We start from the raw sequence: 13,158 nt of genomic DNA, 5'->3' as shown, positions 1-13,158 counted from the left end.
GTTCATGGACATAGTAAAAATTAAATGTGCCTAAAAACACTCAAGATGAATACAGCAGGTTTCAATAGTCAATGTTGTGGCCATTCCAGAGACAAAAGTTCCAAGTTCATTGCCTTGTAACTTCATGGCTACCTTCCATGAAAGGAAGCTGGAATGAACTTTGCCCTTGGGTGACACTCTTCCTTGTCACTGATTAACCTGCTTTAATAGGAAGGTTGCCCTGTCAACATCCTGCTCTGCCTGAAGAGAGCTATCTGACCAAGCTTTGGTGAGCAGAAAAAATGTCCACTCGCTACCACCAAGCTGCTAGCGATAGCTACCTGGAACTTCTGAAAGAGGCTACCAAGCGAGATCTAAATCTTTCTGATGAAGATGGCATGACCCCCACTCTCCTGGCAGCCTACCATGGGAACTTGGAAGCCCTAGAAATAATCTGCAGCAGAGGGTAAATTCAATCCGGTGGTTTTGGTTGGAAACAGTTTTTACACTAGGATTTTGCAGACAGCAACAAGAGGCAGGGAAGTCAGTGCAAATACTTTGTCCTTTCTAGACTGTCTGAATAACTGGGTCTTTAGAGAAAGGAAGAAAATTATGCCTAGAGATGCTCTCCTTTCTCACTGAGAACTGGCACCATGGGAGTGGCTAATCCCTTAGCCACACGCAGAGAAGAGACCCTGAACTCTAAGACATTGTTAACCTGCATTGGGGGTGGTGAGGGGAGAATATTTTAATTCTATGCCTTTAAAAATCTTTTGCATAAAATTTAAATAGTTTACTCTTTAAAAAGAGGTCACTATTCTACTTGGTTTTAAGTTGTCCACCTTGGTTGGAACAAATGCTGTGCTTTTATTTTTTCATCTATGCCATTAAAATCCCACAGCCTTTTATTAATGCTCAGTCCCAGTGAAAGCTTATGATTCTTGAATGGAGTTGCTGATTTTACAAGCTATAAGAGGGATCTTTAGCATATCTTAACTCTGTTGCCTCTCTGGATAGCAGATATACACACATACTTACACTTACAGCCTCTTCCCTCCCCTTAGATTTTAATAACAGGAGTTAACTATCTCTTTTCTTCTACTTGTTCTGCCTGTTACCAGAGGGGCTAAGCAGTGTTGGCAAGTATATCTCAAGTGGGGTAAAGAAAGAAAAAAATAAAAATGTAAATAAAGGAGCCAAGTGAATTCAATTTGATACATATTTATTTAGTATCTGTTATGTGCCAAAGTTACGGGACACTTTGATCAATGGGAGAGATACAATCCCTATCAGGGTGATCAGATTTGAGAGGGGAAGATGAACAGGTTGTCTGTGATGGGTGTTACAAAAGGGGAAGTAGAGGGTGCTAAATAACACAGGCATCTATCTCAATCTCAGGGGTGAAGGAAGGCTTTCCTGAGGGTAAGGTGTTTAAGTTGGGTTTTAAAAGATGAGAAGGAGTTGGTTGGAAGGAAGAGAGTTTTCCCCAAGCAGAGCACTGTGCATCCTGGGGACTGAAGAAGTTGAGCATGGCTGGCCATGGCTTAAGTAGGGACAGGGCAGGTGTAAGAGGTAAGATTAGATCACAAAGAGCCCTGTAAACTCTGGTAAGGAGTTGAACTTCATCCTAAGGGTCTGGGAAGCCATGTCTTGGCTGTATGCAGGGGAACCACCAGGTAGATTTACATTTAAAGCATTTGCTCATGTCCTTGTGTAGTGGCCAGAGAGAATGGGGGCTGTTTTAATGGTCGAGATGGGATGAGTTGGACCAGGCTAGTCACAGAGGGAACCATGGATGGATGGTTGGCACGAGTGGCAGTTCGGATGTAGAGTCAATAAGGATTGACTGGACGTTGGAAGAAAAAGGAAGAGAAGATTCAAGGCCCCAGGTTCTGGCTTCAGCAGGCTGTGGATACTGACAATCTTTTTTGAAATCAGGGATAGTAAGAGGAACCCAGGGGTGGGGAGGTGCCCGAGTTGAGACTGAAAGAGGAAGTGAGGGAAGCGGTTCTTCCCCATCCCTCGTGTCTGATTTAAGACTTCCTTTTCCCAGACACCCCCGCGCCCACCACTCAGCCTTTTCTAGGTCTGTAACCTGCACATCTCACCTCTTCTTGCGCTCAGCCCAGGCTTCCCAGACTTTCTCCATCTGCCAAAAGCATCCCTCCTTTCACAAACTGCAAGAAGTCTGTAGCTCCAAGACCAGGGAGTGAGTTTGTCCTCTTAAAAGAGGGCTTGGGGTTTTTCTCAGTCCGCAGAGAGTTCTTGCTCCACTTCAAGTCCACTTTAAGTGGCAACACTTAAATCTCTCTCCCTTCTTTGTAAGCCTGAAATGTTTCCTCACAATAACTGTTCTGTTGGGATTTAATTACAAAAGTAACATGAGGTGAACTCAGAAAATTAAACCATACATATATGCACAAAATATGAAAAAAGCCCTATAATGCCATGTTGTTAACATTTATGTTTTTGATATATTTAAAATATATTGTGTATATTAATATATATACTGTGTATAAATATACATATATATGTATATATACCATGTCAACATACATATTCAGGGACAACTTAATATTCTAGTTAACAAATATATTTCTTAGTCAATTCCTCTCTTGGACAAATGATTTGTTTCCCCTAGTTTAAACAGTAGTGTGATGACTATCCTTGTACATAAATCTGTGCTCATACTTTTTGAGAATAAATCCTCCAAAGTGAAATTTCTGGATCAATTGCTGTGTGTCCATTTGTGCTACTATAACAGAATACCTTAGATTAGGTAATTTATAAAAACCAAAAATTTATGTCTTATAGTTCTGGTGGCTGAGACACTCAAGATCAGGGCACCAGCAAGCGTGGTGTCTGGTAAGAGCCCAGTCTCTGCTTCCACGATGGTGCCTTGTTGCAGCATCCTCTGGAGGAGAGAAAGGCTGTGTCCTCACATGGAGAAGAGAAGGAAGGGGCAAAAAAGAGACAAATTCCTTCCATCCAGCCCTTCTATGAGGGCACCCAGCCCCATCATGAGGGCAGAGTCCTCATGACTCAATCACCTCCTAAAGGCTACACCTCTTAATGCTATTATATTAGGGATTAAGTTTCTTCTTTTCTTTCTTTATTTTTTTTTTGAGATAGGGTCTTGCTGTATTGCCCAGTCTGGTCTCCAACTCTTAGGTTCAAGCAATCCTCCTGCCTCAGCCTCCCGTTCCCCTTGGGTAGCTGGGATTAGAGTTGTGCATCACTGTGCCTAGCACATTGGGGATTAAGTTTCAACATGAATTTCGGAGGGGTTACAAACTTTCAAACCATAGCAGCGTATGTACCATTTAAAAACTTTTTTGTGTGTATTGACAAATTGTCCTTCAGAAAGCGAGGGCTCAATTAAGCCAATCTGTTAAGTTCAAAATTATATATTGGTGTGTATGGCTTTAATGTTCTTCTCTTTGGTTATTGATGAGGTTGGAAATTCTTTTTATGATTAGTGGTCATTGTAATTCCACTTTTGTGAACTGCATATTTATAACCTTGTCCTCCTCTTATTTTGGGGTCTTCAACATTTCTCATTGATTTAAAAAATGCCTTTTAAAGTTAACAACATCAATCAACCCTTTGTCATATACATTACAACTATTTTCACAATATATAATTCATATTTTTGACAACAGACATTTTAAATATGAAGGCAGACACACATATTTTTAAAGTATATATTTTAAGTATATATAAGCCTACCAATCTTTGGTATATAATTCTAACTTTGAGGTCATGCCTAAATAATGGCTGATATTTTCTTTAGTACTTTTATAGTTTCATTTTTTATTTTAAATATTTCATTCATATATAACTTATTTTGATTTAAGATCTGAAGTTATAATCTAACTGTACATTCTCCAAGTGGTTAGTTATTTATACAATTAATTATATAGTCCATTTCTTTTTCCACTAATTTGACATGGTAACATAATTTCTTTCAATGTAATATCAAAATCCAGCCCATTCATTTATATTTCTTAAACACTGGCTATGGGCACAAAAATTCTTCCAACTCTGCTTTTCCTAGTCCTTCCTTCTAAACTCTTGTCTTCTCATTGGTTCTAGTACATCTCAGAATTTTGTTTACTTCCTCCCAGAAGCATTTGAGATCTGCTGTGTTAAGTTGGCCTGGCATAGGCTAAAACAAAGTCTTGTGAGAATTTTTATAGGTTACTTCCAATTTTGACCATAGTCAATCCTAAGAACCAGTCTTGCCAATTAGATTTAAGGAGGTTAAAAAGAGAAGGAAGTTAAAAATCAAATTTTGAAGCCCATCATCTATTGAGGTTCATTTCAGTTTGATGATTTGAGTGTTTACCTGTCACTACCTGATTGATACAATGGATCCTGTAGTAACCATTAATATCAAAGCTCTGGCTTTGTTAGAAAGCTTGCTTTCTTTTTTAAATTTAAATATGGAAAACAATCATTACATGTATTATCCTATACTGGGAAGAATAATGGCCCCAATTACAAAAAAATTTCATTTTACCTTTAAAGTATGTATGGAATTTTTGGTTTTGTTTTATTTTCCAAAATGGAAATAAGTTTTTTCTCCCTAATTCTTAAAAGAATACATATTTATTATATCATTTCATATCATATTGGAAAGATATATATAATAAAGTAAAAATCATATTAATTCTCACAGTCATCAACATTTGGGTATATATCCTTTCAGACTTTTTCCTTTGAGCACATGCATGCACATGTATGTTTCTCTCCCATAAAGAGGAAATCATAGTATATGAACTGTACTGAAGCCTTCTAATTAACAATATGTCATGGACCATTTGTACTTAAAAGTTGAGATCTGTTGACAATAAGTTAGGGTATACTTTAACTAAAAGAGTGAAATTGAAATGTTCCTAACATAAAGAAATGATAAATGCCTGAGGTGAGGGATACCCCAATTTCCCTGATTTGATTAATTCACATTGTATCATCACATGTACCCTATAAAGATATACAACTATTATGTACGGAACAATGAAAAAGGAAAAAAAATTGTGATCTATGCTACTATTTTCAATAAGCAGATGGTATTCTGTTTTATGATTTCGTTATTTTTCAATTGACAAATAAAAATTGTGTCTATTTGTGGTGTACACATGATGTTTTGAAATATTTTAAATTGTGGAATGGTTAAATCCAGCTAATTAACATATGCATTACATCACATCATTCTTTTTTGCTGTGAGAATACTGAAAATCTATTCTCTTAGCAAATTTCAAGTATATCATACATTATTATTAATTATAGTCGCCATGTTTACAATACATCTCCTGAATTTGTTCCTCCTGTTTAACTGAAATTGTGTATACTTTGAGAAACATCTCAAGTCCCCAACCTGCAGCCCCTGGTGACCACCATTCTGCTCTCTTCTTCTATGGGTTTGACTTTTTTAGATTCCATGTGTAAATGAGATCATGCAGTATTTGTCTTTCTGTGCTTGGCTTATTCCATTTAACATGTCCTCCAGGTTAATCCACATTGCCGAAAATGGCAGGATTCCTTTGTTTTTTAAGGCCGAATAATATTCCATTATGTATGTATACCAAATTTTCTTTATCCATTCAACCATTGATGGACACTTAGACTGAGTCCATAATCTGTTTAAGCAGTTGCCTATTCATGACACGGTTTGAATCCAGTCTTTTATTATGCCAGGAAATTTGAACCACCCTATGCTTCCTCCAGCAGTGTTTCTTTCCCTACACTCCTGCCAAAACTGAGTATCACTATTCTTTTCAATCATCACCTATCTGATGGGCAAAAAGAATGGTAGTGCATAGTTTTAATTTGTATATCTTTGATTATTAATTAGCTCAACATTCCTTTTTATGTAGAAAAACATTTTTGAAAGAATGTTTGTTTTCTGAGAACCTCACAAAAAATTAAATCCCCTTTAGGAACATATGCACAGAGTAATTTAATTTAAGCAAATTGCCTATTTAGTGACAATACACCAAGGCAGCTTTAAAAATTATTGTCCAGATGCATCGATTTACCAAAAATCAAAGGCAAAAATGTAGATTATTTTAAAATCTCTTCAGTGAGTTTCTCTTTTGGGGGAAAAAGAAGGAATAGGAAAAAATCAACAGGAGACTGAGCTTAGCCCAAGAAAACCATAGAGCATCAGTGTTGGACTCAGATCATCAGACTAGGGGGACCTATCTGTGAATACCTGGGCAGATAGGTATGTGCAATTGTTTTATCAAGCAATGTGAAAAATGACAAGGATTAAATTTAGAAGGATCATGTGAAAGTTGTCAGTAGAACATATTTTTATTTAAGTTGTATTAAATTTGGAAAGTCATCTGTAAATAGAATTTTTGCAAATGTAAATAGCTTAAATGCACTAGGAAAACTCATCAATCATCTTACTGCCAGTTTCATCCGTAAGTTTAGAATTTTGCATTTGTAATTTTCCCAAAAGAAAACCCACTTTTAAGGTCATCTCAGATATTCTTCACGTTCTGTCTCCCATCTTGAAACTATCATTTAGGAATCAGTGAAATGGAAAAAGTCCACTAGTCTGTGGCCTGAAGCATATAGATTTAACCCAGACTTCTTAACACACTGCTACATTCCCACCACAGCTCATTCCTCTCAATAATTTTGTTTTTCACTTATCCGAACCAAAGATAATTTCAGGCAAATTTAATCAGAGTGTTTATGTTTATAATAATGTCTTGGATGTTTCACAATCCCTCTTTGATGTCTAGGGTACTTAAGGAGTCTTTTGAATCTGGTGTTTGGTTAAAATAAATAAAAAGTGAAACCACATGTTTAGGGGTGAGGCACTGTGCTCGCCTAAGATGTAGGACTGTGCCAAGGTTGAAAGGGGTCTCCTTTCATCCAAAACAAATCGGGCTGGTCGATCAGAGCCTTCTTGAAAGTGGCTGCCCAAAAAAAACTGTGTTACTTAATACTATTTGCTTTCCTTAGATTCAATTTCATTTTCTTTCCTTTCTCTTCCTAGTCCTTTCCCTTATCCCCAACTCCATGCACTCTGATCACACTGATCTATACTCCTGGTTTCCCAAATATGGCATATAATATCAGCCATCTGTGCATCTGCTTACACTGTTCTCTCTGCTCAGAAGGAGGTTGCCAATTGCTGGAGCTAGTCCACAAATGTGTTTTATTTGAACTTCACTATATTTTTCTTTTAAATTAAGCCAACACTTAAAAATAAAAATAAAAAATTCACATGAAATTCCGGGTTTCTGGCTTCGTTTGAAAAGTGGAAGCTCTGGCAATATTGTTTCTGCTATTATTCAAGGTGGCATCTGCCATAGCTGAGCTATGGGTGTTCTCTCTAGAGGGAGCATGTACTTAACTATGACCTTGTTGAAAGAACAAACTTGGCTCCATTCAGGTATTACATCACCTGCTTGGCTTCTTTGGGTTGGGTTGCTAGGAGATACAGGTGATGCAAAGGAGAAAAAGACATAGGCTTTGCCTTCTAAGGCATGTTGTCTAATTAAGGAAGCAGGGCATAAGTATTTGACAAATTAAGTAAGACTATAACTGATATAAAAAAAAACCTCACAAGAGCTATTGTGCTGCAGGAATTTACTAGATGGATGTGAGAAAACATAAACATGAAATTAAGGATTATGAGTTTGGGGACAAAGGAAATGATATTAATAATAAGTAATGTTTATTGAATACTCACTATGTACCACTTTTCTAATGCTTCATGTGTATTAACTTATTTAATTCACATAACAACTCTATGAGTAGGTAATATAATTATTCTCAATTTATAGATGAGGAAACTGAGTCCTAGAAAAGCTAAGCTTGAGGCTTTGTAGCAGGTAAAGTGGAAAAGCCGAGTTGTGTTCATCTAATGTTTGTGTTGGAGATGATTAGACTTGGAGGCTGCTTGATTCAAAGTGTGCTGCCTGTTCCCCTTGGGCAAATCAGTTAAGCTCTCTGAGTCTCATTTTACTCCCGTAATGATGATTCTTGCCCTCCTTCTCTAAGAGGGAGATTGTGATGGTTGGTGGCAGTGAATGTGACAGTGTTTGGTAACTAAACAGCATGAGGCAGCCAGGGGTTCCCTTGGAGCAGTTACAAATCTGATTCATCAAATGATAGGACGCTGGTTGGGCCTCATTAACTAGTGCAGCTCTTCTCAACATGTAGGGAGCCTACAAATCATCTGGAGATCTTGTTAAGGTGTAGATTCTAATTCAGTAAGTCTGGCCTGGGGTCCAAGATTCTATGTTTCTAAAAAACTTGCAGGTGATGCTTCTGCTGCTGGTCTGGGGACCAAACTTTGAGCAGCCAGGAACTAGCAGAGGGGTCATGGTGCACTAATGGGACAATTGCAAGGGCGAGGCTCTTCACTTCTGTTTCTTCCTTCTACTCACCAGGGATGTTAAGAGGACTTCTCAGACTCACTATCCTCCTTCCATGGAGACAGCCTGGCTAGAGTTTAGTGAGATCCTAATTTTGAGGTCTAGACTAGGGCAAGGGGAGATACCTTTTAGTATCTGTATATTCAGAGTCCTCAGTAGTGGCATGGGGCCAGAGCCACAGTCGAGAATAAATTATTACTTTTTATCTGTGCCTGTTTGCAAGTCAAGGTCTCATGGGCGAGGAGAGCTTGCAGCCTGGGGTAGGATCCCAGTAGGTGTTCATTCATTCCGCAGGTCTTCGTTGAGCACCTACTGTGTCCCTCTTTCTGTACCAGGTATTGGGTCTCTGACCTTAATGTCATCTAATAGCTCTCTCAATTCCACCTTAAGCTCTTGTAGAACTAGTTACATATATGATAATGACATCACATGGAAGTAAGTTTAGGAATAGAGATAGTCTACTCTTAATGAATAATGATCATAATAGACACTGTTTGCTACCTACCCAAAATCCACTCCTGTCTTCTTTCCTGCTGATAGAGACCCAGTTTTGTTCAGTTATTTATTTCCCCTCATGTGACTCAGGGGAGGGTAGCAGTGGCGTGCTGGAACTAGCTTGTGAGAGGTTATTGCTAAATTTTCAGGAAATTTGACAGTCAGTTAAATATAGCCATTATTAAAAATAAAATTTTATAAACTTACAATTTAATAAATAATATTAAAAGGGTAACACTCAAAACTCATCATTTCCTAATTATTTTACTACATTTTATTATTACCTATGCTCTTTAGAGTATACATATCTATTAGATTTCTGTGGTAGAAATAACTTATGATGGTAAGCTACTGTGTATTTCTTCCAAACTCTGTGTCCAGTGATGTCACATTGGTAGCTTGAAATTTGCCACAATGGATGTATTTATACCATAGGAATTGGCACACAATATAAATCAGGGCTTTGATTTTTTTTCCTGAATGAGCCATTTGTTAAACATTTATCACCACATCATTGCATTGTAGAGTTACTGGAGAACTATCTACACATCACTGGAAGCTAGCACACCTAGCTTCAGGGAGAAATTCTAATTGATCTAAGTTAAGTATAGTAATAGATTTTCCTTCCCTTAGGCATATGACCCAGTTCTGGCCAGTGAGACATGAAAGTTGGTTTGCTAGAGTTTCTTGGAAATCTTTTCTTGCTTTTGAAAAGGAGACACAGGGTAGAGATGGGCGCTTTCTGTTTCTGGCCAGGTGGTATCTAGATGTGACATGTCCGGTCTTAGAGCAGGTTTCACATAACAACAATGTCAATGCAGGATGAACACGCTTGCATTAACATGCATTTTGTTCTTTATTTTTATTTCTATGTTTTGGACTTTATGTTCTAAGAAAAAAAGGTTCAACATTTTTTTTATATTTTCTCTTCTAGAGGGGACCCTGATAGATGTGACATCTGGGGAAATACTCCTCTACATTATGCAGCCTCCAATGGCCATGCCCACTGCGTCTCTTTCTTGGTCAACTTTGGGGCCAACATCTTTGCCCTGGATAATGACTTACGGTCCCCGCTGGATGCTGCTGCCAGCAGGGAGCAGAATGAATGTGTCACTCTCTTGGATAAGGCTGCCACGACCCAGAACATGATGAACCCCAAGAAGGTCACCAGGCTGAAGGAGCAGGCTCAAAAGAATGCCAGGAGGCAGATCAAAGAGTGTGACAGGCTCCAGGAGAAGCACCAAAATAAGATGGCCCGCACCAACAGCAGGGAGGAATCTGGGACTCTTTCTTCTTCCAAGGGCACCTTCTCCAGTTCATCCTTTTCATACGCTTCTGTTTCCAGCACATTCGGGTCACTCTCCAAGGGCATTAAAGACACTTTCAAGATAAAATTAAAGAAAAACAAAGACACAGCAGAGCAGGTGGGGAAGGAAGGCAGAAGTGGGCAGAGGAACGTGATGGAAGTGTTCAGAGAGGAGGAGGAGGAAGACTCATTCTCAGGGGACTTCAAAGAGAAGCTCCAGTTCTCAGCAGAGGAGGAAGGCGGTGTGCAACATGAGTCCATTCTCAAACGTCCAGGTCTAGGAAGTATCGTTTTTCGAAGGGGCAGAGTATTAAGTCCTGAAGACATCTCAGACAGTGAGATGGAGTTGGGATTTAAAATGCCCAGTGAATTGCTTCAAAGACAAGGAGCAGCAGAGGCTGACGAAGCTGAGGCTGATAAAGGGGGAGAGGAAAATGGCCTTGAAGATGATCTGCCTTGGGATGAGGGTGAAGTGGACTGGGAAGAGGATGTGGTTGATGCTGCTCCCCTGGAGGTGTTCTTGCAATCCCAGCACCTGGAAGAGTTCCTTCCCATTTTCATGAGAGAGCAGATTGATTTAGAAGCTCTGTTGCTCTGCTCTGATGAAGACCTTCAGAGTATACAAATGCAGCTGGGTCCCAGGAAGAAAGTTCTTAATGCCATCAACAGAAGGAAGCAGGTGCTACAACAGCCTGGGCATCTGATCGACACCAGCCTCTGATGGAGAGTGTTGGGTCTACAGGGTGAGCCTGCTGGATTTAAAATTATAATCTCTCATCATGTTAGCTTGATTCTTACTTTCTCATCTATGCATCCTGGGGATTCTAACTCCAGTTCTGTCCTTAGTTCTACGACTTTGCCCATTGGTGGAGACTAAAGTTCCTCGTTGGCCTGAGGCTTGATGTCTACTTAAATGCATCTAATCCTTTAACAGATGTTTATATGTTTACAAGTAATGGAAATGGGTCTATAATACTCCTGCCTGAGAACAGAGACAGACTGGCAGGTAGGGAGAGTGAAGACAGAAATAGAATATGGGGTACCTGTTATAGACTGAATTTTGTCCCCTCCCCTCAATTCATATGTTGGAGCCCTAAGCCCCAATGTGACTGTATTTGGAGACAGGGCCTCTAAAGAGGCCATTAAGGTTGAATGAGGTCATAGGGATGGATCCCTAATCCCATATGAATGGTGGCCCTGAAAAAGAAGAAGAGAAACCAAGGATGAGTGCTCAGAGGGAAGGTCATGTGGGGACTCCATGAGAAGGTGACATCTACAAGCCAAGGAGAGAGACCTCAGGAGAAAACAAGCATGCCGACACCTTGATCTTGGACTTTCAGCCTCCAGAGCTGTGAAAAAATAAATGTTTGTTGTTTAAGCCCCCCAGTCTGTGGCATTCTGTCATGGCAGTCCTAGCAGAATAATACAGCACCTAAGCGAGAGGGTGGGGGTGTAGAGAAAGAACGATACAGAAAAACAAGTCTGCCTATTGATGATTTTTCTAAGGGCAAACACCTACGGAAACTTAAAAAAGGAAAAAAAATATCTAGGTTCTTTGGAGGGGAGATTCGCTCGTAAAAGTAAATTTTACCCGTTCGTGCTCATTATGTACCTATCTTTTATTCACTGTTGCCTGTGACTATTGGTGCCTGTCGGAACACATGTAGGTTCCACGACAGGAACTGGCAACATTGCTGCTGACGTTTTTTGAATGGCAATCCCAAATTCAAATTGAAACCCTACTGAATAGCTAAGTTTACTGTTGATTTATGTGTATAATATAGAAGCAGCTGTTTATTTTCAGCATGCTTTCTGGTTCACATCTGTCTGGGTTATTTCTAAGAGGCACCATGCAGGGTATAAGCATAGGGAGGACACAGATGCTCAAGTCTGATAAACAATTGGCTCATTCTGCCTCAATGGATAGATTCAGAAAGCTTATTAGTCATTGAATAAATATGTTGCATTAGGGGATGATTATGTTTACAAACACTGTATCTTGTCCTGGAATAAACAGAAGTTGTGCTTGCCTTCATTAATGTGCACAGAAGTAGTTGGCATATATAAGGCACTCAAAAAAGTGTGTGGGGTGAGCCTGCCTCTGTTATATTTAATGTTTCATTATCGTAGATGCCAGGACCCCCTCTTCAGATATTGTTCAGAATCTGCCTAATGAGACACTGGTTCCACTTCCTGCCTCAACTTACATAACAACGAGACGGTCATCAGTCAGGTTGGTAGAAATTAACCTGAACATGCGATTCCCATCCATTTTTGTGAAGTGTTTGTTGCTGGGGGTCTCACCAGGCACCTTTGGGCTCTTCTAATGCAACATATTTATTATGGATTTGGAGCCCAGGGCAATGGTCTGGGCTGGTAACTCAGATTTAGGAAATTATGAGCATGTAACTGACCTGTGCTACACGCGACAGCCTGAAATGTAAGCACAGGACACCTTTACCACACGGTAACTTCTCAAACTCCTCTTTTCAGTGAAATGCTCCCAGCTGCTTTTCCTTCTTGTTGACTTTTATGTCAAGCTATGTAGTGGGGACGAAAGCAGGGCCAGGAACAGGGGGAGCGGGGAGATCAGATGTCATTGGATTGAGCGATTCTAAGCAACTAGTTTAAGGGATGGAGTCTGAGATCAGTGAGTATTTGAAACTCATCCTGGCACATTGTCCTCTTGTCTTTGTCTCTCATCAAGGCCTTTATATTCTAGCACCTTCTCTTAGGCCCCTTTAGTTAGGGTTTAGTTTGAAAGATCTGGAATTCTTGAAGCATTTATAACTTTTATAACATGGTATAAACCTTTTTTATAACATAATACTGCATAATGGAGAGGCTGTATCCTCATTTATTAATTATATAAATCATAAGCAGCACTCCATAAGCCCAAGCCTTTTCTGACATCTGTCCTGAAATGTCTCACAAGTACTTCAAACTTGATGTGTGCAGAAGTGACCTCATTTTCT

General features: G+C 39.3%; 1 protein-coding gene across 1 annotated transcript; it reads left to right on the top strand.

Annotated features, from left to right (window-relative positions):
• The first annotated feature begins 236 nt into the window (after nt 1–236).
• ANKS4B (ankyrin repeat and sterile alpha motif domain containing 4B) lies at nt 237–11,273 on the top strand. Its single transcript, XM_012644963.1, has 2 exons — nt 237–445; nt 9,812–11,273. Exons 1-2 carry the CDS (start codon nt 282–284, stop codon nt 10,902–10,904), a joined length of 1,257 nt encoding a protein of 418 aa, XP_012500417.1. The 5' UTR covers nt 237–281; the 3' UTR covers nt 10,905–11,273.
• Nucleotides 11,274–13,158: the final 1,885 nt, after the last annotated feature.

The sequence above is a fragment of the Propithecus coquereli genome, unplaced genomic scaffold (assembly GCF_000956105.1).
Source record: "Propithecus coquereli isolate 6110/MARCELLA unplaced genomic scaffold, Pcoq_1.0 Scaffold223, whole genome shotgun sequence".
Lineage (NCBI taxonomy): Eukaryota > Metazoa > Chordata > Mammalia > Primates > Indriidae > Propithecus > Propithecus coquereli.
This window is presented reverse-complemented; position numbering and strand designations above follow the sequence as displayed.